The sequence below is a fragment of the Pan troglodytes genome, chromosome 22 (genome assembly GCF_028858775.2).
Source record: "Pan troglodytes isolate AG18354 chromosome 22, NHGRI_mPanTro3-v2.0_pri, whole genome shotgun sequence".
NCBI lineage: Eukaryota > Metazoa > Chordata > Mammalia > Primates > Hominidae > Pan > Pan troglodytes.
The window spans coordinates 16,780,902-16,808,056 of record NC_072420.2 but is presented as its reverse complement, the minus strand read 5'-3'; the positions used below and the strand labels follow the sequence as shown (position 1 = coordinate 16,808,056).

The following is a 27,155-nucleotide window of genomic DNA, read 5'->3' as shown; positions in this document are numbered from 1 at the left end:
ATACGCCCTGATCCTCAACTGGAAATGTCCTAAATATGGTCCTCTCCTTGACCAGCAATTCCAAATCCAAGGTGGTTCCCATCCAATCCACTTCCACATCTAGAGCTCTTCTTCTGGGCTCTGAGATGCTCCTTGTATGGATTTTTTTTCTCTAGTTAAGTATAGGGAGGTGGGTTCAACCTCTTCCCACTGCTAAACCAAAAGGGCAAGATGCAATGTCCAAAGAGATTCAGTTACTTGCAAACACCACAAAAATTAATAAGCAAATAAGTCAAGATTACCTACAAGTCTTCAGATTCCTTCCTGTTATTTTTACTGCACAATAACATACTTAAGTGTCTACTATGTGCAAAATACAGTACTATGTACTTCAGGTATAAGGAAATATTGGTAATTTCAATATAAATTAAAAATCTGAGAGTTTCATAGAAATTCTTTCCCTTCTCAGGTGACCCCACTTAATGCTGGGTATTTTTAAAATCTGTTTCAGTAAAGAGGGCATATTTAACATCAGTATAACTTTTTGAGGATGCAAAAAAAGGGATCACTGGCCCAAGACAAGGAAAGAAAATATGAATTTATCATACTCTTGCTGTATATCAATGTTGAGGTTACGAAAACAATGCCCCAAAGTATGGCATTCTGGCTTGCTGAGTGCTCTGAACAAAAGCAATTGAAAGGACTCAGAAGCAAGGTCTCTCTCCAACATTCTCCTGCCTCCCCGTTTTCCCTTCCAAAGCACAGGGAGAGGTTTTCTCTGAAGTTCCCTTATCTGACTGAGGGACGTTCATCCAGAAGGAACGAAATTGTCTTGGATAATTCCCTGGAATCTATATAAACCAGAGAAGATTAACTCCTATAGCAGGAAAGAAAACTAAAAATTGCCATGCCCCTGGGCATACCATACCCAGACAGACTTTTCACCTATTCTTTTGACTATTCTTCTAAGGGCTATTTCTTACCTCAGAGACTTTATCTATATAACAAAGACAACTTTTGTTTGCAGTACAGTTCTGCCCCTCATCTTCCCAAAAAATTGCCACCATCTCTCCCAGAGCCCAGAAGAATTTTGTTCCAGGTCATTGTCTGCTCTTCAGGCACACTCATCTCCCCTTGAAATCATTTACTCTTCCTCTAAAATTGCCTGCATCCTCCACTTCTCCCTTTATGAAGAGGGGATTCAGGCTTCAATCATCTGGCCCTTTTTAGAGCCTCATATTTTTTTTGTAGCTCCCACCCATGCTTGCATGTCAATAAATTTGTATGCACTTTCTCTTGCTAATCTGTTTACTGTCAGTTTATTTCAGCACTCAATTAATCGAACTTTCAGAGTGAAAGTTTAAACTTCCCTATACCAGACTGTTTCCAATGTTTCCAATACATACTCTCATTTAATACAGACATACACACACACCCTCTAGAAAGTTACTCTCATTTCATAGCTAACACAGACTTCAAGACATTAGTAAGTGCAGAGACAGGGTTGAAACTTGGTCGTTCAAATTCCATGTCCTTGCCATATTTTCTCAACTCTAGGATATCTAACATTGGAGATTAAAGATTCAATAAAAAATGAAAACTCAGTGCAAAAATCCACCATTATGTTGATGTAAAATACTTATAAAATGGTAAAAGAAAACTAAAGCACCACTGACAACAAAGGAGAAAAACAGTTTGTGTTAAGCGGTGGGTGACTCATTAAGTCAGTCCTTGGCTCCTTCAGCTAAATTTCCAAATATAAATGAAACTTGGTTCAGGAAAAGAAAGTCAAAGGTTTCCATCCTTGGGGATAGGTGTAAGGCGAGGGGAGCAACTCTTAGAATGACCTCTAAAAAAACCTTCCAAATTTTCTAAGAACAGAGGGAAAAAAAAAACTGATAGAAACTCCAAAGACATTCTTAAACTTCAGAATCACACGCACTGCTAAGCACCAAATGTAGGCATTTCAAAGTTACCTGTCAATGACAGGATTAATTCATTATACTGTCTTTAAAGTGAGTAATCACACACACATCTGATTTTGCAAAAACCTCTGCATCTACCTGCTAACACTACACTGCTCTAGCTCATGTTCTCTTACCATAAGAAACCTCTAATACTCACTGTCCAAGAATTTCAAGTACATAACACATCCTTCATGTTTGTAAGTCCAAACCAGTCTCTAAATAGCTAGAAAGCAAAGAAGAAGAAAAAATATCCTGAGTCATGTTTTTCTTGTTAATCTGTAAGCGGATCTTTCATTTCCCTCAACTGTAATATTCTATGACTTGTCTGAGGAATTTTCCTATAGTATAGTCCTCACAGCTTAAAGGACCTCTGCATGCTAGAGTCCCTACCTCTGTCCCCAGCATTATCTTGCTTTGCTTTCCCCCTGGCATTCCTCTTCCCTCTCTTTCATTCAGGGTCTACAAAACACCATTCTCCTTCATAATGCAAAGGTCTCTGCACATGTAGGTGCCTTCTATGAGACTCACCACAAATTATAATAATACACTATGGTTAATCACAAGGTAAATCCAAAGACGACAAGAACTCTTAAACTTCAGAAGCACGTGCACTAAAGCACTGCTAGGCACCAAATGTTAATCATTTCAAAGTTATCAATGAGACCATAATTCGTTCATCACTGTACTCCTGGTACATACATATAATGCCTGGCACATGGCAAGCAATCAACATTGACTGAATAAATGAATACAGCAGAGCCTGCAGATGTGAGATGGAACAAGCCATATCACAAGACAAGCTTATCCACAGAAAAGAGGCACTAACTAATTATTGGAGATGGGAATGCTGGGGCTCAGGACACACCATCTCCAAATAAGACTGCAGGCGACTAGAATATGCCACCCAAAAATATACTTCTTTGGCATATTTTGAGGTAGTTATTTTGAGAAACTGCGGACACAAGAGTAACCTTGAGAAACTGTCCTTTTGTGAAAAAAATCCATTTTTAAAGGAAATCTACATTAGAAAAAGTATCTGTATCAGCAAGAGGGTTGCAACAACTTTTATTACTTGAGTGACTTTTTATCTACACAAGACACCCTTTATTCACCACACATTTCCTCCACCACCCTCTCATAACTTGTGTTGCCACCCCTCCCAGAAGCCCCAAACCCCTATCACTTTTTGTAGCTCTGGATGCTACATAAGCTTCAATCATGTGACCCTTCTTCAAGTCTCTTATTTTGTGGGACTCCTCTAAGTACCTATGTAATTAAAATGGGTTTTCTCCTGTTAATCTGCCTCTTGTCAATTTAATTTCTAGTCCAGCCAAAGAACTTAGAAAGGTAAAGAGAAGCCTTTTTTTTTTTTTTTCCTCTCATACAGGAACGAGAAGCATACATATATCAGGCCAACTAATAAGCACATTTTCTAATTCTTCTAAATTGAAGAATTCTTCTAAATGACATAAGTCAGGCCCACTTACTAAGCAAACTTTCTACACTCCTACATTCCATCTAGAATTTCCCAGTTCTGGTCCTGTCAATCTCACTTGAAGGTTTGTATAAAATATAATATTACTGGAATTCCCTATTGCAAATAATCTATATGACAGTCCCATGAATGTGTAAGCAGACAAGGAGGGTCCCCCGGGACTATAGGAATTTAATCAACTTGAGTAACTGGCCTGTTTACAACCTCCTACCTTGCCACCTGTTTTTTCCCAAACCCTGTGAGGAATGAGCTCACCTAGTCAGTTGGAGCCAGCTCCTGACAGACCCTGGCAACATGCAGATGAACCCAAGTGAACTTTCCTCATTATCATGCTAAAGTCAGCACCCTGGGGGGAACTAGAGCTTCATTACCATAACACGTGACCTACCTGCTGACATAGTGACTCACTGCATCTGCACCACTGGGACCCCTCCTCTACATGCGATGTCACACCCTCTCCCCTCTCCATCACCCCATAAAACCTCCCTGTCACTTTCCCTAGAGGCAACAATGCTCTAAAGAATACTCCAAGTATTCTCCTTATTTGTGACAAGTAGTAAAACTCCTACTGACCAAAACCTGCATTCTCTTGAAGAGTTGTTTATTACTCACCAGGCAACTAATCCTGGTTTTCAAGTTTTTGGGGGGTAACAAATGGTTCAGGTATGCTGCATATCCTACTGTCACAGATTGAAGTTTTTCTCAATCTTTTTGGATTAACAGCACTTTAGCATTAAAATAAATTACTCATATACCTCTATGGGCACATAAATCTGAAGGTATACCCTTTCCATTAAAGCTTAAAAATGCCAAGAATTCTAAATTTTAAGTCTCTTCCTACTTTTTATAGAATTCCAGAGCTAAAACATTAAGCATTCATGTAATCCAGAAAAAAGAAATGAGATACTTTATGAGAAATAGCTAGCAAAGAACAATGGATATAGTTAGTCCTAGATAAATGATGGTTTCCATCCTCCCTTGCCACAGAGTCCTTTTTCCTACCTGTCACCCAACCTTTCAACCATATCTGCATCATGTTTATGACCCTTAAGAGTATTCCCCATCTGGGCCAGGTGCAGTGGCTCACGCCTGTAATCCCAGCACTTTGGGAGGCCAAGATGGGTGGATCACAAGGTCAGGAGTTCGAGACCAGCCTGGCCAATATGGTGAAACCCAGCCTCTACTAAAAATACAAAAATTAGCCAGGCATGGTGGCAGGCGCCTGTAGTCCCAGCTACTCAGGAGGCTGAGGCAGGAGAATCGCTTGAACCCGGGAGGTGGAGGTTGCAGTGAGTCGAGATCACACCACTGCACTCCAGCCTGGGCAACAGCGACTCCATCTCAAAAAAAAAGGGTGCAGTGGCTCACGCCTGTAATCCCAACACTTTGCGAGGCCGAGGCAGGCAGATCACCTGAGGTCAGGAGTTCGAGACCATCCTGACCAACATGGTGAAACCCCATCTCTACCAAAAATACAAAATTAGCCAGGCGTGAAAATACAAAATTAGCCAGGCGTGGTGGCGCATGCCTGTAATCCCTGTAATCGGGAGGCTGAGGCAGGAGAATAGCTTGAACCCAGAAGGCGGAGGTTGCAGTGAGCTGAGATTGCACCACTGTACTCCAACCTGCGCAACAAGAGCAAATCTCTGTCTTAAAAAATTTTTTTTTAATTAAAATGTAAAAGAGTATTCCCCATCCCTATTAATTAGTAGATAAAATAAATACATCATGAGTAGAAACTCTAAATGTATTTCTCCCAAAAAATACTGTTACTCAGCACTATAAGCTAAGTTCACACAGAGTTACATTTCTAAATAAGAACACACCACCAGGAAACATGGTTTCTATGGGAACATGTATTTTCAGTTCCAAAAACCCAACTTGCAAAATCTTTTGGAACACAGTCTGTTTTTAAATTAGAGTGCCTATATTCTGGAAAACAAGTAGGTAAACAAAACTTTTATGAATCAAATCATATCCTTGAATCACTATGTCTGCAGTTTAAATAAAATATGTATTTAACCTGTTGATGCTAATAATCAGATTCCTATTATAGCTCTCTTGTCCAATTAAATCTTTATGCATCTCTAGTTTCTGTACTTGTTTGCCTAATTAGCTTATAATCCAAAAATAAACTCCCTTATACTAATAAAACAAAATAAACGTGCTCTAAGTAGAACTCTGAAACTGGAATACTATATAATTCCTAGCAGTTATATTTGTCACAATTCTTTAAAGCAAACACAGTTTTTGGTCATGCTAATTACTTATATAATATGTCCTATGGTCTCCTGGAAACTCCATTCATCTAGATACGATAAAGCACATACTCTCCACCACTTCAAAAGAGCTACTGGCAGGAATGTCCCAAGCTACAGCACTTCTATAAACTGCTCTGCCATCCAGTGGGCTCCATTCACAACCTCTCCAACAAGAACCCAATCTCTCAGAGTCTTGGGGCTTCTGAAGGGCCTCTCCCAAATTCATTTCTTACTTTAGAGTTCTCTTTACCCTCTAGCAGCCAATCATCTGTTCCTAGTCAATACTTCTTTATACCAAATCTCCTTTGTTCTACTTTTTGTCCTTTCTTTGTCCTCACTGGACCCTGAAACAAATTCCTTGAAAACAATTTCTGTATACTAACAGTGTATTAATAATATAATTCTATAGTTTTAAGAGAAAAAAAGGGCCAGGCGCGGTGGCTCATGCCTGTAATCCAAGCACTTTGGGAGGCGGAGGCGGAGGCAGACGGATCACAAGGTCAGGAGATTGAGACCATCCTGGCTAACACGGTGAAACCCCATCTCTACTAAAAATACAAAAAATTAGCCGGACGTGGTGGCGGGCACCTGTAGTCCCAGCTACTGGGGAGGCTGAGGTAGGAGAATGGTGTGAACCTGGGAGGCGGAGCTTGCAGTGAGCCGTGATCACACCACAGCACTCCAGCCTAGGCGACAGAGCGAGACTCTATCTCAAAAAAAAAAGAATTAGGGGAAAAAGTTAACCATATACGCTGAGCATTATCATAGAACTACTATTTACTGAACACTTATTAAAAGGATATAAGGGGTCGGGCACAATGGTTCATGCCTGTAATCCCAGCACTTTGGGAGCCTTTCGCGGGTGGATCACCTGAGGTCAGGAGATCAAGACCAGCCTGACCAATATGGTGAAACCCCATCTCTACTAAAAATACAAAAATTAGCCAGGCGCGGTGGCATGCACCTGTAGTCCAGCCTACTCAGGAGGCTGACAGAAGAATTGCTTGAACCAGGGAGACGGAGGTTGCAGTGAACCAAGATTGTGCCACTTCACTCCTACACGCCAGCCTGGGCAACAGAGTGAGACTCTGTCTCAAGGGGAAAAAAAAAAAATACATATACACACACACACACACACACACACACACACAGCACTGGAGATTTCATCAAGGTATAATTGATTAAATCATTGGCCATTGGTGACTGAGCTCAATCTGCAGCCCCTCTTCCCTCCCCGGATGCTGGACTGGGGTTGAAAGTTCTAGCCCTCTAACCACAGTGGTAAAGAGTACCCACCCTGAAGTGGAAGCTACACAGCCTCTCCTCCCCAAACACCCAGACCCACGCCACTCATCTGATTAGCACAGACTAGAGAGTAAATTCCAAAGGCTTTAGGGGCTCCCTGCCAGGAACAAGGGAAAAAGACCAAATATTTATTATTATATCACACTCAGCTAAATAAAACCATGTGTAGATAACAGAAGGCACTAAATCATTGAAGATTTGTCCCTTGCTCATAGACTTCTCTTTACTTGGAATAACACTTCGACCTGCCTACAAATCTTCAACAGTTTATTTCAGCTATTACCTCCTTTATAAGATCTTTCCTAGTCTTCCTAGATCCTCTTAGTTCTACCTACAAATACTTTAACTTTCAGTATTATCTGTGCACCTCTGGCTCTAGCCACTACCAATTTAAAAGCTTTTTGTATGTTATCTATTTCTCAGTCTGCTTAAAACAAAGAATACATAAATGAACGGTCATGATACTGAATGATGACTAAGCAGAAATGTACACATGCAATTGAAAACCTAAAACTAGAATTTATGTGAAGATGTAACATTACACTTATTTTCAATACACATACTTGATAGTAATGAACATATATGACTCGGAAAATATATAATCTCTCAAAGGTAAAGCTTGCAAAGAAATCAGAAAATCAAAGACAAACCTTGGAAAATTCCCACAGATAAGCAGAAACACATACTAGCAATAAAGCAATACTTAGAATACAATTATTACTTCAGTATAAGAATACTATTTCACAATGTCTACAAAAGCAGTTATCACGCTGCATAGTATGTCACTCTCTTGATTGCCCAGGCACTCAAATATGTACACAAGGCAAAGTACTCACAAGTTCTGATAAATATTTATTTGGCACTAACTTATAGGTAAGCTATAATTGTTACCTCTTATTCACAGCAAGTGTATCCTGCTGTACACTAAATCACACAACCTGTTCAGTTCAACATGGAAATATCGGCATTTACTGAGCTATAGCTTAAGAAAAAAAAATTTAAAAGAAAAACACACTTGGGAGCATATCTGTTACAGTTTTATAATAAAAAGACCAAAAATACCACTCACTCTACAATAATGTTTATTAATTAGGTATCAATTCAGAAATGCAGTATAGTTGACAAAAGAAATAAAATTTACTCCCAAAAGCTTAACATATTACAATATCCTGAAATACATATACCGATTTCCTTAGTTGAAGCCACAAATGCCAAATTAGCTTCTGCAAAACACTGCCATCTGTCAAATTAAGCTAACCTTTTTATTCTGAATTTCTCCAGTTTTGTAGTTTTGGTTACCTTTAAGTTAGTAGTTGGTTTTTCATCTTATTACATAAGAGCTACCCAACAGAACATAATAAATGTATGCCTAGTTTATATTTAAACAAGTTTCAGTAAAACCATAATAAAAATATTTTAATTTGGCTGAGCACAGTGGCTCATGCCCGTAATGCCAATGCTTTGGAAGGCCAAAGTGAAAGGTTTGCTTAACACCAGGAATTCAAGACCAGCCTGGGAAACAGAGCGAGACCCCATCTCTACAAAAAAAAAAACAAAAAAACTAAAAAAAACTAAAAAATAGCTGGGTGGATGGTACACACCTGTAGTCCCAGCTACTTGGGAGGCTGAAGAGGGAGGATAGTGTGGGTCCAGGAGTTTGAGGCTGAAGCAGGCTATGATTATGCCACTGCACTCCAGCCTGGGCAACAGAGCAAGACTCTGTCTCAAAAATATATTTTTTAATTCAAGGGCGAGAGTTCCTGACACCTGTTTTTCTTTACAATGGTCCCAACTGAAGAATTTAAAAAGTATACATACTGTTGTCAGGTAGAGTATTAATGGGAAGGAGGAACTGTTCAATAAAGTCGCTGGTTCTCCAGAGGGGAAAAATTCTGACATCTACTCAAACAACATGCAAAAATCAAACCCAAGTGGAATGAAACTTAAACCCTGAACGAAGACAAATTAAGAAAACACTTAAGAGGGCAATAAATGAGACTATCTTCGTGAAACAGGACATGGAAGTTCAAATATTAAAGGAAGCTAATTATATATGAAACTAAATTAAAAATAAAAATGTCTACTCATGAAAGTACATAAAGAGAATAAAAAGACATCGTGAAAACAGAAAATATTTGCAAAACATATAGTTTCCCCTTATCTCGTTTCACTTTTTGAAGTTTCAGTTACCAATGATCAAGCGTAGTCCAAAAATATGAAAAGTTCCAGAAACGATGTTTTAAATTGTGCACTATTCTGACTGAGTGCTGTGCATAATGAAATCTCACTCCATGCCACCCACAACATGAATCTTCCCTTTGTCCAACATATCCACACCGTGTATACTACCCACTTAGTAGTCAGCAGCCATCTCAGTTATCGGATATTTTGAAAAAGACTACATTCACACAAAATTATATTATCATAGTTGTTCTATTTCATTACTAGTTATTGTTGTTAGTCTCTACTAATTTATAAATTACCTAATTTATAAATTAAACTTTATCACAGGTAGATACTATATATAGGAAAAAAACTATATGTACTATATAGTTATATAGTGCCTAATTTATAAATTAAACTTTATCACAGGTATGTATAGGTAAGAAAAAACTATATATACTATATTCTATATAGTATTGAACCATACTATATATGGTACACTATTTCAAATATTTTGAAAACATATACAGTATGTTATGTGAATGTAGTCTCTTTCAAAATATACTCTATATATGGTTCAATACTAGCCACAGTTTCAGGCATCCACTGGGGGTCTTGGAACACATTCCATGAGAGTAAACGTGGACTATTGTAAATAGAAAAACAAAAGTAGTATCTAAACCATAAAGAACTACCTCAAATCATAAAGAAAAAGATAAATAGCCCAAAAGAAAAAACAGGCAAGAGAAACAAATGTCAATTTCACAGAAAAGAATCACAGTGGACCATAAATATATAAAAAGATATATAAACAAATAGTTTAACTGTAGAATGGTTAAGCTGTAGTATATCTAGAAGTATAAATGAACAATAACACATTTTTAACAAAATAAGAAGTGCAACAACTAAAATCATACTTAGTAGTAAAAGACTGCTTTCCATACAAAATCGGGAACAAGACAAAGATGTCTGTCATTACCACTTCTATTAAACATTTTAGAGAAGACCCCCAAAAGCACAATTTTTAAAATGAATAAAAGTGGTAAATACATTTATTAGAATAAGTGAATTTTGCAAAGTCGCAGATACAAGCTTCATATAGAAAAATCAACCACATTCTATATACCAGCAAAAAACAATTGGAATAAAAACTAAAAACCACTGGCAGGGTGCAGTGGCTCACAACTGTAATCCCAGCACTTTGGGAGGCCGAGGCTGGTGGATCATGCTGTCCAGAGATCAAGACTATCCTGGCTATAACACAGTGAAACTCCATCTCTACTAAAAATACAAAAAATTAGCCGGGTGTGGTGGCACGCACCTGTAGTCCCAGCTACTAGGGAGGCTGAGGCAGGAGAATCGCTTGAACCTGGGAGGCGGCGGTTGCAGTGAAAGTGAGACTGCGTCTCAAAAAAAATAAAAATAAAAATAAAAAATACCACTTACAATAGCATCAAAAAAGTCAACTGTAACAAAAGATATGCAAAGACCTTTAAACTGTTAAAAAACAAAACCTAAATAAATGGAGAAATATATGTGTTCTTGGATTGAAAGGCTAAAATACTGTAAAGATGTCCAAACAGTCAGAATGAATCTATACATCCAACACAATCCTACTCAAAAATCCCAGAAGGCTCTTTGTCCAACTGTTCAAAGTACCTCAGAATTGTATATGGAAATACAAAAAATTCTAGAATAGCCAAAACAAATTTCTAACAAGAACAAAGTTGAAGAATTTACATTTACCCACTTCAAGGCACATTTCAAAGCCACAGTAATCAAGAAAGTATGGCACCACATAAGGATAGAAAGGAACTGAGTTCAAAAATAAACCCACTCATACATGGTCAATTAATTTTCCATAAAGGTACCAATATAATTCAATGATGAAAGGACAGCTTTTTCAAAAGTAGGTGCTGGGACTAGATTCCACATGTAATAAATGAACCTTGACTTAGTGACACCTCAGAACACACACAGAAATGAATTCCAAATGGATCGTAAACCTAAAATGGCAAAACTTCTAGAACAAAACACAGGGAGAAAAAATTTGCAAACTAAGTTTCAAGAAAATGGTTGAAGCAGCCGGGCGTGGTGGCTCACGCCTGTAATCCCAGCACTTTGGGAGGCCGAGGCGGGCGGATCACCTGAGGTCGCGAGTTCGAGACCAGGCTGGCCAACATGGTGAAACCCTGTCTCTACTAAAAATACAAAAATTAGCTGAGCGTGGTGGTGCATGCCTGTAATCCCAGCTACTCAGGAGGCTGAGGCAGAAGAATCACTTGAACCAAGGGAGGCGGAGGCTGCAGTGAGTGAGATCTTGCCATTGCACTCCAGCCTGGGCAATAAGAGTGAAATTCCGTCACAAAAAGAAAAAAAAAGAAAAAAGAAAAAGAAAATGGTTAAAGTACTAACCATAAAAGTAAATTAAACAATCAATATTAAAATACTTCAACTTCAAAGAAACTGTTAAGAAAATGCAAATACAAGCCACACATTGGGAGAAAGTATTTGTAATTACATATACATGATAAAAGACAACCAAAATATAAAGAATTCCTACAACTCAACAGCAAGAAGATAACCCAACTAAGAAATTGGGAAATAATCTTAACATGTTAAAAAGAAGACATAAAAATGGTCAATAAGGAAAAGACAGAGGCCCTGGGTTATTAGTAGCTCTCCTGCAACATCCCCTGCCTGCCTCCCACACCTCCCTCTCCCCGACCATAAAAGATGCCCCTGCTTAGAAGCTTAAGGCAGAACAACATCAGCACTCAGGAAAAGAAGGAGTGGGAAGGGAGGGGAGAATAGGAGAGAGGAGAAAGAGAGGGAGTAGGGTGGTGGTGGGGATGGAGGCCATGGCCCTAAAGTGGTTAGTCAGCCCTCTTGCTTTAGACAGCAAACCGAGAGAATTCTACACACTCTTCTGCTCATGCAAGAAATGCTTGGAAGAGCATTTACTTTCATTCAAAAGCGGCAGACCCGGCCGGGTGCGGTGGCTCACGCCTGTAATCCCAGCACTTTGGGAGGCTGAGGCAGGTGGATCACCTGAGGTCAGGAGTTCAAGACTCACCTGGACAACATGGAAAACCCCACCTCTAGTAAAAATACAAAAATTAGACGGGTGTGGTGGCAGGCGCCTGTAGTCCCAGCTACTCAGGAGGTTGGGGCAGGAGAATCGCTTGAACCCGGGAGGTGGGGGCTGCCGTGAGCTGAGCTCACACCACTGCACTCCAGCCTGGGCAACAAGAACGAAGCTCTGCCCCAAAACAACACCAACAACAACAACAACAACAAAAACAAAAACAAAAACAAAAAAAAACTGCAGACCCTAGGAGGCCGAGACAGGAAGATCACTTGAGGTCAGGAGTTCAAGACCAGCCTGGCCAACATGGCAAAACCCCGTCATAAAAATTAGCCAGGCCTGGTGGCGTGTACCTGTAGTCCCAGCTATGTGGGATGCTGAGGCACGACAATCACTTGAACCCAGGAGGCAGAGGTTGCAGTGAGCCAGATTGCACCACTGCACTCCAGCCTGGGTGACACGGTGAGACCTTTGTCTCAAAAATAACAAAAAAAAAAAAAAACGCAGACCCTAAGGTTTGCCTAAGCCAACACCAAGACGGACAAAAATAAAGTAATGGCAAACCCCACATTGGTGGGGTTCACACAGCCCTAGGACCACACCTCCTAGCACAGGACCTCATGACCTGAGGGAGCGGCTCTGATCTCTGTAACCCCAAAGGCCTGAAACCCCTACCCACTTTACACCATAGAAACCACAGAGCTGACCAGGGTCATCTTATATGCTGCTTTCAGCTACTCTGCTACAGTTCGACATGCTCAGGTACACTGGTGCTCTCCTCCTGGCGCCACCCAGCAAGAATGGAAACACTGTCAGTTCTGTAAGTTCCACTGTTCTAAGTGACTTCAATTCCTGCCTCACTTGGGAAGAAGCCTAGAAGCCAGTTCTGCAAATCTGCATGATGCTACCAAAATTGGTAAAGAGAGTGTCCACTGACCCCAAGAGGCCTGCGCAGAGCTGTTTCTGATAGCCACAGTAGACAAATTCCCAGGCAGGCAGGGACAGTAGACCAATTCCTAGGCAGGCGCCACAGTAGACCAATTCCTAGGCAGGCAGGGACAGGTCCCTGGTGAAACCTGACCTTCAAACCAAAGACAGTTTAAAGCCTACCAAGCTGCCTGTTCTAGATATAGATAGAGTCCACAGCTGGAGTGAAAACTTTTCTTTTTGCCTACTCTTTCCCAATTGGTTCTTTCTGAATAATGCTTTTAAACCAATTGAATGTTGCCTTTTCCAAGGCTACCTCCAGCCCACATCTCCTCATTCCAAACCTAAAAAAACCCTGGACTCAACTACAAAGATGGCTACCAGCTTTTGGGGCCCCCTCACACAGAGGGCTATCCACTTCACGTCCCCTCTCATTGTCAAGAGCTTTTCTGTTGCTCAATAACATTCTTCTCTGCCTTCCTCACTCTCTGGTGTCCACGTACCTCATTATTCTTGGTCACTGGACAAAAACCCAGAACTCGCCAAACGGTGGGAACAAAAAACGGCTGTAACACGCACCTGGCCGGCTCCTGGAGCTGTGGGCAGTGGGCATGAAAAGAGCTGTTACACACTCCCAATTGCTGGACTATGGGAGTGATGAGCCGCGACCCCTCTGGGGGCCCAAACATCAGGACCCCCCGAACTAGAACCGTAATACACCCCCATTCACAAAGCCATGCGCAGCAGGAACAAACAAGCTCTAACACACCCCCATTCACGGAGCTGTGAGCGGCAGGAACAAGAGAGGGCTGTGGCATTCCCTGGTGGCTCAGACCTCGGGACACCCCAGGCAGAAGCTATGACACCCCCTTGGGGCTCCACGGTTGCTGCTGTCTCCGAGTTTCTGGGTTCCACCACGTTCCCCTCATCTGAATGCTGGAGTCCAGCTGTGGAAGCCACATGCGGTATACCCAGTCCCGCCATGGGCTGAGCACGGAGTGGCAGTGGTTGTGGGATCTGGGCTGGGGATCAGCTGAGAGCACCCTGCTGGGCCAAGCAGGCAGAGCGAGCCCAGTGAGTGTAAGCAAAGCCTGGGCAGAGGCACTGCTGGCCTTAGAGGTTTCTTGTTGGTGAAGTGGCACCGATAAAATCTTGTGTCACTTCTTCCCTCCAAAAATTGAGGATTTTAAACCTTAGGTAGTGGACCATTTCTCGTTTCCTTTCTTCTGTGCTCATCCTCAGCTCTGCCCAGCTCCAAAGCCTTTCTCCAAAGTCCCATGGGAAAACTTCAGGGCATTCTTGATCAGACACCCAGACCCAGCCCAGAGGCCTCACACGAAGACAAAGAAAACCCCAGAACTTCAGCCCAGTGTTTCTGTAGCTCCACCTTAACTGAGACATTTGATTATGCATGTATTCTGGCATGAATTAAGACACAAAACTTTTGTATATGTGAATGCACAGTTGGTTTGCACATTGGTGTTACCGTAACAAGCCCTGGCCACTAATGGTACATCACTCCTGGCTCCTCTCTGCACACCCCTCCCCAGTACATCTATCCCACTTCCGTGAGGATGTAGCTCCCAGCTCTGCAAACAATTCTGCCCTGATGACCTAATGACCTCTCACCACACACCACCCATTTCCAGACTGAACAGCAACAACAAAAACCCAACAGATATAGTGGGGTTTTTCCAATTCAGATTCCTCTTCTTCCCTTTCTTCAGACAGATAAAAAAACTGTTAAAAAAAAAAAAAAAAAAAAGGAAGTATCTTTCTGCCCAATTTCTGTCCAATTTACTTACCTCACCACAGTTCATCCCACCCCTGCAACTGCACTATGTTCTTTTCAAACTTCCAACCCAACTAAAATGTGAAATTATTTTTGTACACGGTGTAATAAAATATGTATCATAAAGATTTCTCACGTATGTGTGCAATTAATTGTTAAAGAGATAAATTTAATATTTACTTTGAGGCATGATGAAGAAATGAGTTCCCATTTTTCAGCAATGTACCTTTTTATCAGGTGTTAGTTTAAACAAGCAAACAAAAAAAATTGTGCAATCTCAATTTGTTTTGTGAACATATTAGCACTTGGTCCTGGAGTGTTCTACCTTTAGCTACATCTCTGACATTTTTGCCATTTTAAGACTCGGAAGAATGCAGCTATTGTGATTGCTATCATGTAGGAGTGTTAAAACTGGATAATGTATGAGAAGCAATGTTAAAAAAAATCATCCTCAAACTGGCCAACAAGCACATGAAAGACGTCCAAAATCATTAGTCATTAGGGAAATATACAATTACTACCACAATGAGGTACACCACATATTCACCGAATGGCTAAAACATAAAAGATTAAAAATGCCAGGTGTTGGCAAAAATGTAGACCACCTGAAATTCTCCTATATTGCTAATGAGAATGTACAATGATACAATCAATTTGGATAACAATTTAGTAGTATAACAATTCTACACCTATGTATTTGCCCAAGAGAAATAGAAATACGTCTCAAAGACCTGCTTACAAATGTACACATAACATTATATATGGGTCAAAAAACTGGAAAAAAAAAAAAAAGTACATCAAAAGGTACATGAATACACAGATGTGAGAATATTTATATAATATTATTCCGTAGTAAAAAGAAACATATTGATACATGCAATAAAACATGGGTGAATCTCAAAAGCTTTTTGCTGAGCAAAAGCAGTCAGATGCGAGAAAAAAAAAAAATTGGTATAAACAAATCTATGTGAAGACCCAGAACAGCCAAAACTGATCTACAGTAATAAAAATCAGATCAACAGTTGCCTGAAATAATGAGGGTGTTGATAATTAATGAGAAAGGTGATACAGGACAAATTTTGTGGAGTGACAGAAATGTTCTGTATGGCCAAATTCATCAAATTACACACTTTCAGTGTAAATCATACCACGATAACATTAACCTGAAAAAAGTCAAGATAGCAGTAGTGTGGGGGCGGGGGTGGTGTAGAAAAGAGGGACAGTATGAATGAGGAACAACGGAAATTTCCAGGACAATAAGATATTCTATTTCATGTCTAAAATAGTACAAAGAATACTAATCTTAATATATTTAAGTTGTACATAAGTTTTCATATGCTACGGTTAGCCCCCACAAAAAAATCCTATAGGAATTATTCATACACAAATACACACGCACATACCAAAAAAAAAAAAAAAAAACAGCCAGAAAGAAACAGGAAGATTACAACTTTAGCATGTACTTTCCAACTCCTTAATCCACCGATTCAACTTATTTGTGCCCCCAGGAGTAAGAGGGGCAAGTATCCCACCTAGCCACCTGAAGCTTTGGGTTTCCATAGATATGTTGGCCAGAAAAGCCTGAGGGAGGAGACAGCTCCTCTACAAGGAAACATGTTGCTGCACTGATGGAGAGAAACACCTGAAACAAAAAAAAACACTGTCCGTTCAAAGACCCTGCTTCCATATTAAATTTGGTGTATTGTGATAATTCAATCCCTAAAGGACCCCTGCAGTCAATTTACACAGTGCTCAAGGCACTTTTATCTTTAAGAATACTAATTAACTTCAACCAGTGATCCTCAAACATTAAGTGCAGAAGAATAATCTGAGATTCTTACTAAGCAGGCTTTAGCCCAACCCTCAACATCTTGAAACAATACGTCTAGGGTGACGCACAGAAGTCTGCACTTTTAGCAAGCACTACAGATCATTAAGACAGTCCACAAAAACCATATTATAAGAAACTCTGATCTAAACCTATAGCAACAAGACTAAGGAAAATATTGCTGGGCATTTAAAATATCCAGCAGTTCAGAGAACCAAAAACTAAAAATAAAGCAGATGGTCTGTACTGAAGCAGAGTTAATCAGTTAATCAGAGTTAAGGGGCAAAAAAGAGAAAAACTGAAAAATTACTTACTACATACATAAAACAAGATGTCATGACAAGGATGATGTCCTTGGAAATTAATTAAAGTCTGCCAAAATAAATGCAAGGCCTCATCCTTTTATAAATTCAACTTTCACATAATCTACTTGCTCACATTATATAGTGACATTCCTAAACTCACTTTCACAAGCCAAATTTGGTCCTTCATACATAACAAAAATCACTGATTATATTGTAGGAAAAAGGCAGGCCACTGCTGCAGGTCAGTGCTTAAAGCAATTCTATGACATTAGAGAGTAAAATTATGCCAGTGTCAGGGGAAGAAAGACCCTGTAGCCACCTTACTCTAAGCACATCAGGGCAGAAATCAATTGTGGAGTGGCCCCTGGAGAAGGAAATTAGTGAGGACCACTAATACAAAAAAAAAGTGCCCTGCCTGACTTCACAGTTCCTAGGATGACAGAGAAGAGACTGACGAACTACCAGCACCCCTCCACCACCACACCCAGGATACCTAGGGTGAAAGCTTAAACAAAGGTCACCAGTACCCAAAGAAAAAATACATGCAAGCATCACGACTGAAAATACTTCAATATCTTTTAGTTAAACAGAACCTACTTTGTAAATCTGCACAACTAACACATGTAAATATTTCAGAAATGCATGAGGTACAAAGTAGGTAGCTGCCTTTTTAGATCAGCAAGAACAAAAAAATACTCATTGTTATCACTTCTAATCAATATTTATTGGAAGTATTTGCTAGTACAGGAAAAAAATGAAAGTACAGGCACAAAAACTGAAATTATACATAAAACTTTTTAATCATGATGTAGCAGGACGAGCCGCAGACAAAACTCCTCAGAACCGAGTTAAAGGAGGAAGGGGTTTATTCGGCCGGGGGCATCAGCAAGACTCCTGTCTCACGAGCCCAGCTCCCGGGGTGAGCAATTCCTGTCCCTTTTAAGGGCTCACAACTCTAAGAGGGTGCGTGTGAGAGGGTCATGATCAAATGAGCAAGCAGGGGGTATGTGACTGGGGGCTGCATGCACCGGTAATTAGATCTGAACAAAACAGTATCGGGATTTTCACAGTGTCTGTGCAATGCCTGTAATCTATAGATAACATAACTGATTAGGTCAGGGGTCGATCTTTAACTACCAGGCCCAGGGTGTGGCCCCGGGCTGTCTGCTTGTGGATTTCATTTCTGCCTTTTAGTTTTTACTTTTTCTTTCTTTGAGGGCAGAAATTGGGCATAAGACAATATGAGGGGTGGTCTCCTCCCTTAATGATATGATCTTTTACACAGAAAGTACAAAATTGTCTCTGGAAAAGGTATTAGAAACATTTAGCAAGGTGGCTAGGTATAAAATTAACATACAAAAGACCACTGCATTTGCGTACACCAATAACAAATTTTTAAAAGCACTGCCATATAACAGTTATCAGAAATTATCAACTACCTGAAACAAAAGATGTACAATAATTTTGTGTTAAATTATAAACCATACAAGAGATATTAAACATGACCTAATAAAAATAGTATATCCTGCTCATCCTGTATCATAAAGATCTTAATAATCCCAAATTGATCTACAGATTCAATCAAATTAATCAAAAAGACAGAGGATTTGAGAGAACTTGGTATGATCATTCTAAAATTTCTAAGGAAAAGTCAAGTGTTACTTCTGAAAAAAAGGAACAAAGGCAAAGAACTTTCTTTTCCAGTGTGAGAGATTATTCTAAAGCAGCAACAATGAACACAGGATGATATTCACAAAATGAATGATGAGAAATAATGAGTCAAGGAAAGGGAAAAAAATTTTGCATTAAACTTTTGCATATATGACAAAGATGGCCTATCAATTCAGTAGAAGAGAGCATTAACTTTTCAATAAAGCAAGGATAACAAAAGAAATTTTTAAAATCATTTACAGGTTGCACATCCCAAAACTCCAAGCCAGAAATAAGAAATGCTCCACAATTTGAAAACTCCATATTTTTTGAGAACCAACAAGATGTTGAAAGGAAATGCTCACTGGCTTATTTCAGATTTCAGATTTTCAAATTTAGGATATTTATCCAACCCAGGTAAGCAAAATACAAATATTCCAAAATCTGAAGGAAAAAAAAAAAGTCCAAAATCCAAAACACTTCTGGTTCCAAGCATTTTGGATATGAGAGACTCAATCTGTATATGATGAAAATAAAACTGTGTCCCTACCTCACACCATATACAAAACTCAAGCACAGATGAAAAAGGGTATAAAATGTTGCAAATATAACTTTAAAACTCTTGGTTAAAAATACAGATGACTACCTTCTAGATATTGTAGCAGGGAAAAGTTCTTAAAATTTTTAAGTTAAAACAACTAACATTTAAAAAAATACCTTCAGCCATTGATATAGATGCAATAAATCAACAGGAAGATGAACAGAGGATTCAAGATGATACTCTCAAATGAAAGTAAAGGGATAGGATAAGGGATATAGGTTATTATCGAAGTTCCAGCTTTTGTTTTAAATAGGGTTTCGTGTGTGTTTATTATTTAAAATAAGCAATTTAACAAATAAATGAAAATATATTTGCAGGAAGAGCTGATCATGAGACAATTGGTAAAATTAATTCAATTATGTGTACTTCAGAACCAAACTAAAAATATATATTATTAAAAACAAACTCTTTGTAAACTATCTGACCACATATAAGGGTAGTAAATACAGAACTGGCATTACAAAAATAATAATCTAGATAATCAAACTAAAAAGTTACCACAGCATACAGGACAAAATGGGAAAGAAGAAACATTTGAAGCCAGGAAGAAAGAGAAGTGACGTATAAAATCCAAATAATGTAGTTTTAAATGAAGACGAGGAAAAGAGTGGAAGAAAAATTCCTGAGAACACAGATTTCAGATGAAAAATCCTAGGCAGGATCATTAAAAAGATACATACATAAACACATGCAAGTGAAATTTCTGAACTCTTAAAAACAAAGAGTAAAATCTTACAAGGCAACACAGAGAGTTAACTTATCTGGAAAAAAAAAAAAAAAGCAGAGTGACATCAAACCATCAAAAAGCATTATACAACAGACCAAAAAACACAGTTAAAATTAAATAGTTAATTTTAAAAAACTAGCTACTAATAATGCATCTGCAACACTAAGAAAATTCATCACCTAGAATTACAATTCTATATTATCCCAACAAAACTAGGAATACCATAAGAAAAAACATGCTAAAATGTCTTACCTAATTTGGGGCAAATGGGTGGAGAAAAAAGTTAATTTTTTATATTACCGAAAAAAGCTATTAATGTTTTATATTATCAAAATTTTATATTATAAAAATATATTTGTTTAAAATTAAAAGAGCCAAAATTGAAAAGAAAACGTTAAAGACAAGGGTGGGGGTGGTGATACAATGAAAACTTGGTCTATCCATCAAAACTGAATGGAGAAAACAAGACTAATAAATGGATAATCAGATGACAATAAAAAGATTAAATTTATCAGTTATCACCATATGTGCATGGTTAAATTCTAAAAGACAAAAACACAAGTTTGGATTGAATCCATTAGAAATACAAAGAGAAACTGCCCAGTACTTCGGGAGCCCAAGGCAGGCTGATCACTTGGGGTCAGGAGTTTAAGACCAGCCTGGCCAACAGGATGAAACCCTGTCTCTAGTAAAATTACAAAAAGTAGCTGGGCGTGGTGGTGTACACCTGTAGTCCCAGCTACTCGGAAGGCTGAGGCAGGAGAACTGCTTGAACCTGGGAGGCAGAAGTTGCAGTGAGCTGAGATTGCACCATTGCACTCCAGCTTGGGTGAGAGAGCAAAACCCCGTCTCAAAAAAAAAAGCAGGAAATAAGATCAGCATCTGGCAAACACTACTGACGACAAAACAAGCAGGGATAAAAAAAATGGCATGTCTACATACATATATGTACATATATACATACTTACATACACACACACACACACACACACACACACAGATTTAGGACAAAACTTTAGACCAATAAATACAGAAACCTAAATGAAATTTAGAATTTTCTAGAACTAAAAAAAATTAAAATTTGACCCTAGAAAACATAGAAAATTTAAAAGACAATAAACAAAATTTGGAAACTTTACCTAAAATTTGCTCTAAATGAGCAGCTCAGCCCTGATACAGTCATGTTCACCAAATCTTCAAAGTAACAAGTACCTCAGTTGAACCCTATCTAATTTTTCAAATCAAAAAAGATCATACACCACCAATTTTGAATGACTCAACATAATCCTACACTAAACAATTCCAAAAGCACAGGAAAACACAGAAAGCCTTCTAATCATTTTATGAGCTAACCTTATCTTAATAGCCCTCATGGGCACACCAAACCTTGTAAGCAATCTCATTAAAGAATCCAAAGAGAACTGGTTCCAGGACCCCCAGAAGCCAAAATCTTCGAATGTTAAAGTCCCTTATATAAAATGGTATAATACTTGCATGTAACTTACACATCCACACATCCTCCAGCATACTTTAAATCATTTGTAGATTACTTATAATACCTAACACAATGTAAATGCTACATAAATAGTTGTTATACTGTATTGTTAGGGAATAATGACCAAAATGAGACTGTACATGTTCAGTACAGATGCAACAATGCTTTTTTTTTCCAGAATATTTTCAATCCACAGCTGGTTGAATCTATGGATTCAGAACCTGTGGATACAGAAGGCCAATTGTATACCAAATTCTAGGTTTAAATTTATTATATTAAATATAGAAACATATTTAAAATAGTAAAGCAACATGACCAAATGGGGTTTTATCAGGAATTCAAGGACAGCCAAAACGATACAACATTGTGGTTAAGAGCAGGGGCTTGTGTATCACATGACTTTTGAGTTTATCCAACCCTTAATACATACTAGAGATGAAATGTTGCTTTAGTTCTCCAATACTGTTTCTTCAGCTTCAATAAGAAAGGAGAAAAATAGTACTCACTTCATAAGGTGGTTGGAAAGATTAAATGAAAAAAGTTTGTAAGAAGACTCAGCACAGCGCCTTACACGGATTATATAGTAAATATTCATATATCGTATGTACAAATGGTTTCTGACATATGAAATATCATTCACTGCAAAGAAAAAGACATGACAGTCAACATCTAAATCTAGTTTTGAAACATTTATAAAACTTAGGAATGTAAGAAAATTTCCATATTATAAGGAAACAATATATAATAGAAACTAACATAAATTGTAGTAGCATTCTGTAATCTTAAAGTAATAAGTGGTAAAAATAATGACAAGAAAGAGGTCAGAATATTAAGTATTTGTAAAGGATATGGACTGTATACATATAATATTGAAGAAAATCAACAGAATATTTATTAGAAATGATGTGAATTCATTTAAAAGACTGGATACAATGTGAGTCTACAAGTCAAAATTAGGTGTGAAAAGGAAAGAATAAGAAAAGGAATAAACAGCTGGAAACCTCTCTGCCCAAATCAAGTCTTATACTAATAAGATAATCAACTGATTCCTAATAAAGAATTCCTCCTTTAAGTAACATTTAAAGTGATTTAAGTAATGTTAACTATCAAATGCTGCATAGGTATAGTTTTATAACCTTAGATAATCCTAAATTGGAAAATACATGTTATTTTAAGTAAGAAATTTACCCTGAATCCAGTCTGCATTGTTTTTCAAGTTTTAACTCTTGAACTTGGCTAATCTATGACAACCTTCCCACCCAACCCTCATCTTTCGAGGAATTCAGTGAAAGCTGACTGTAGATCTGTTAGATTCCTCTGCTTCCATTCTATACTGTTTCTTTTTTATTCTCCCTATACAGAACACTTGCTTAGGACCATTAAACAATCTAATCTAAAGAAGTTGCTAAAGTTTAAAGCCTTAACATACTACTGTTAACATACTAATATTACTGCTTTAAAAGAACCTTCAGAAGCACTTAATGACTTGCCCAAGGTGACAAAAAGGTGGTTGAGATCTATCCCACATCCTGTCTTTCACTACCACTGCCTATTCTCCTAGCATGAGCACGTACGGTTTTTCAAGCTTTCATTGTTTTGTTTTGGTTTTTTGTTTTTTTGACATGGAGTCTTGCTCTGTCGCCCAGGCTGGAGTGCAATGGCGCGATCTCGGCTCACTGCAACCTCCGCCTCCCGAGTTCAAGCGATTCTCCTGCCTCAGCCTCCTGAGTAGCTGGGATTACAGGCATGTGCCACCACGCCTGGCTAATTTTTGTATTTTTAGTAGTAGAGACTGGGTTTCACCATGTTGGTCAGGCTGGTCTCGAACTCCTGACCTCGTGCTCCGCCTGCCTCACCTTCCCAAAGTGCTGGGATTACAGGCGTGAGACACCGCTCCTGGCAGGTGTCATTTTGTTGCCCAGGCTGGTTTTGAACTCCTGGCTTCAAGTGATCCTCCCACCTCAGCCTCCCAAAGTGCTGGGATTAAAGCATGAGCCACCATGCCCAGCCTCACTGTTTCTCAATAATTTTTAAATTTCAAGATTCAGTTAGGAAACAAAGTACTACATTCCTTTTGGAAACCATTCACTTATTTCATCCATCACATATTTGCTGAGTCCTACTATGTGTAAAGAACTGTTCTAAGCCCTAGAGTGAAACAATATATTTTATTCAACTCAGAAGGATACATTTAATGTAAATAGTATCCTGTTCATTTCACTCTAAATTAATTTGGTCCCTGGGAGCAAAACTCCTCCCAATAATAACTGCCCTAAAGAATCCTAGCTTGGTTCATCTGGTTAGATAGATTGGGGGGGGGGGGGGGCCGCCGTGGAGTATCCTCATTTGGAACTTGAATCTATGTATCAAATTTCTGAGATCTAAGGCTCCTACACTTTGGTAAATATGAAGCACAAAGGCTGAAGATATATGTCCAAAACCAAAATTATCACAGAATTTAACTCATCTGCTGCCAACTGCACCTCACCTGAAATACCTAAACCTCAGAAAAGCAGCTTTCTGCAGTTTTACTACATCTCATAAGTCCCTGGGTTGGCCAAACTCCAGCAATCAAGCAAAGAACACATCAAAAGGGAAAGGCAGCCTCTTGCCTCATCATACTACATTGTGACAAAGACTAATGAATTCTATAGGCGAACCAAAAAATCATGAAAGTTTTGTGTAGTGTGGTGCTGCAAACAACAAAAAAACTTACATCCATCTGCAAAATAAAAGTTTTAAAAATCTTGAAAATAATATAGCTAAATAGTAAATACTTAAATTTTAAATAGTAAATACTTAAAATTTAAAAACACATATGTACACACAACTTTTTAAGGTGAGAAGAAAACTGGCTAAAATGCTGGCTATGCAATATACACTACACACCTCTCCTTTCAGATAACCCATAAAGTGTCTGAGTAAAAACAGACTTTCACTTTTGTTTCTTCTAAGTGTGAAGTTCACTTCCTAGTTACCAGCTTTAAGTCCGCTTCCTGGTTACTAGCTTGACGGATTTAAATCTGTCAACTTATTGAGGTAGATGGTTTATTTATATCCATATAAATATTTTTAAATAGTTCTAATATGAGTAACAAAGTAATCGTGTATTAATATGGAAAGCAAACACATTTAAGTGTTTCTTTTGTAAAACAATCTAAATATTATGGAAGTATAAAAGTTTCTCTAAAAAAAATCCCCAATAACAATGAAATGATCTAAAACACAGCCATACTAAAAATAGCATCATAATGATAATATTTTGAATTAACTACTACTCCCTTTGTGTGTGGAGGGGATTCATTAAAGTAGGAAATTGGACTCGACAGCCAAGATCACTTTCGTTAACTTGATTCTTGATTCTACAATTTTATGCATAACCTCTGAACCATGCAATAGAGCCTGCATAGTTATTTAATACAGTTTAGTCAAAATCAAACTAAAAAAAAAAAATCCCAAACTTACAAAGTTCTTCCCACGTTCAAACTTAGGACGTGAAAAATTTGTATTTCTCACTTTGAAACAGACTTTAATATTCAACATTGAAGACAATTATAAACAAATGGTACCATACATATTAAATATTGCTTAGCGTTCACATGACCATGTGCTCTTTCCTAAGCCTTAAGTCTTTAAAAATTGAACTTGAAGGTATTCAAAATAGAATAGGGAGGATTAGGAAGTAAACTCTTTTAAATTCTCATTATTAAATCTTGAATTATTTCACTGCAAATAAAGTGCAGTGTGCAATATCCTTCTAACTTTACCAATAATATCAACTAACATACAAGTCTCAAATAACAATGCACTATCCTTGCTTTCCAAACTTGAGTATCTTCGATTACTTTAAAGCAGTATCAGAAAATTCTAAAAATAATCTCAAAGCAAAAATTTAGCCGGCTGTATGAAGACAGCCCATTTTAGAACAAGTCTTATTCTAAAGTCAAGCACAGGTAGAATATTGCTACACCAAATCTACAACAGGGTGGGGCATTCATTACTCACCCAGATAAACCAAATATAACTCTGGTGGTTGATCACAGTAAACCCTAACCGTCCCCGTAATACCAACACGACTAAGGCACGGTTTACTCTTTTGCCCAAAATGCTTTTCACGCAAATTAAAAATTAAAAAAAGAAATTAGATCATGGCCAACTACTCTTCAGAACATGGTGCAAGCCATGATAGTGCACTTAAGATTCTGAAAGCAAAATCTAAAATAGCAGAATGATCTCTATTCACTTTAAAGATATAAAGTTTCACGAACAGTTTTTTAATTGTTTTCTTTAGTGAGTGACCATTTGAATGTGTGACTGATGCAAGAGTAAAGAGTGAACGAAAGAACAAGGTCAAACTTAGGGGACAAAAGAGTCCTGGAATAACATGGCCAGAAAGGTTTCCTCTCTTAGGGACAGTTTCTATATTGAAAGAAAAAAAAAAAAAAAAAAACAGAAAAGAAGAAGAAGAAAGAGAAACCTTAAAAGGAAAAGAAACCAAGCAAACCACCTACTTCTAGAGTCCACCTGGTCAACACGCCTGCCCCGCAAGGCAGGTAATTCGATTTTGGTGGAGACCGTTTTGCAAAATAGCAGGCCTGGTACACTACTACCTTTGAAAGACAAAATCGGTTCAGAAAGGATGACAACTAGCTATTCTTTCTCATTTAAGGGGAGAGAATAAAGTTTCATTAAGAAGCCACACAGAGCACTGTAGGAATGTGAGGGTCGCTCTCAATACCTGGCACCGTCTGCTACGGGAAAACAATCGGCAGAAGGAAGTGGATTGAAGCCCGCAAACTACACTCTGCTTCCCACACGCAGCTGGGCTCTGGGCGCGACGCCCCCGAGGCGATGGGCAGGGGCCGGGGGTGACCGGGGAGGAAGCCGGGGAAGGCGGCGGCGGCGAGGCCGGGGCGCCCGGCCGCGGCGGGAGAGGACAGCCCGTCGGAAGGAGAAGTGGGGCCCGCCGGCTGGCGGACTCGCCTCACCTTCTGCGCCGCGCTCTGCTGCAGCACGTTCTGCTCCACGGTCATGGCCCCCGCGGCGGCGGCGGTGGCGCCCGGCTCCTCGCGCCTCCGCCGGCCCTGGCTGCCGCGCTCCGCCGAGCTCCAGGGAGCGGCGCGGACGGCCGGGGAGGACAGCGCCCCCGCCAGCCAGGCGCGAAGGCGATGGCGGCCGGCGTGCGCGGGCACCGCGGGCAGGCGGCGAAGCGCCGACTGTGAGGGCCACGGCGGCCGCCTCACGTCTCCACGCGGCCCGCCTCAGCGCCGCTCGTCCGCGGCGGCCCGGGCCATGAGCGGGCGGAGGACGCCGGGGCGCGGGAGAGCGCGAGCCAGTCGGGCGGCGTCACGCGTTCGCGCGTTCCTTTGCTGCCGGTTCGCGGGCTGCTTTGGGGAAGGGAGAGAGGGGACGGAGGGAGCGGCCGCCCGGAATGGCGTTGTCCTCCTCCCTCCGCGAGTCCTCCTCCCTCCCCTCCCCTACGCGCCATCCCCGCCCCCGCCCGGCGGCTCCTCCCCCGCAGAGCCCCGCCCGCCGGCCGCCCTAACCCTACATTGTGACCCTCCGGGCGGCG

General features: G+C 39.5%; 1 protein-coding gene across 13 annotated transcripts in view; it reads right to left on the bottom strand.

The window, feature by feature from the left end:
• The window catches only part of USP25 (ubiquitin specific peptidase 25), a 147,567-nt gene extending 120,856 nt beyond the window's left edge, over positions 1-26,711 (bottom strand). For 6 of the 13 annotated variants that reach the window (XM_009443720.5, XM_531393.8, XM_001155737.7 and 3 more), the window contains exon 1: positions 26,572-26,705. In XM_009443720.5, coding sequence (XP_009441995.1) covers positions 26,572-26,616 — 45 coding nt within the window. In that variant the 5' untranslated portion in view covers positions 26,617-26,705. Of the gene's footprint in view, positions 1-26,321 lie in introns of all 13 variants that reach the window. The other 7 variants (XM_024352357.3, XM_024352358.3, XM_063803628.1 and 4 more) reach the window with 3 other exon arrangements.
• Positions 26,712-27,155: the final 444 nt, after the last annotated feature.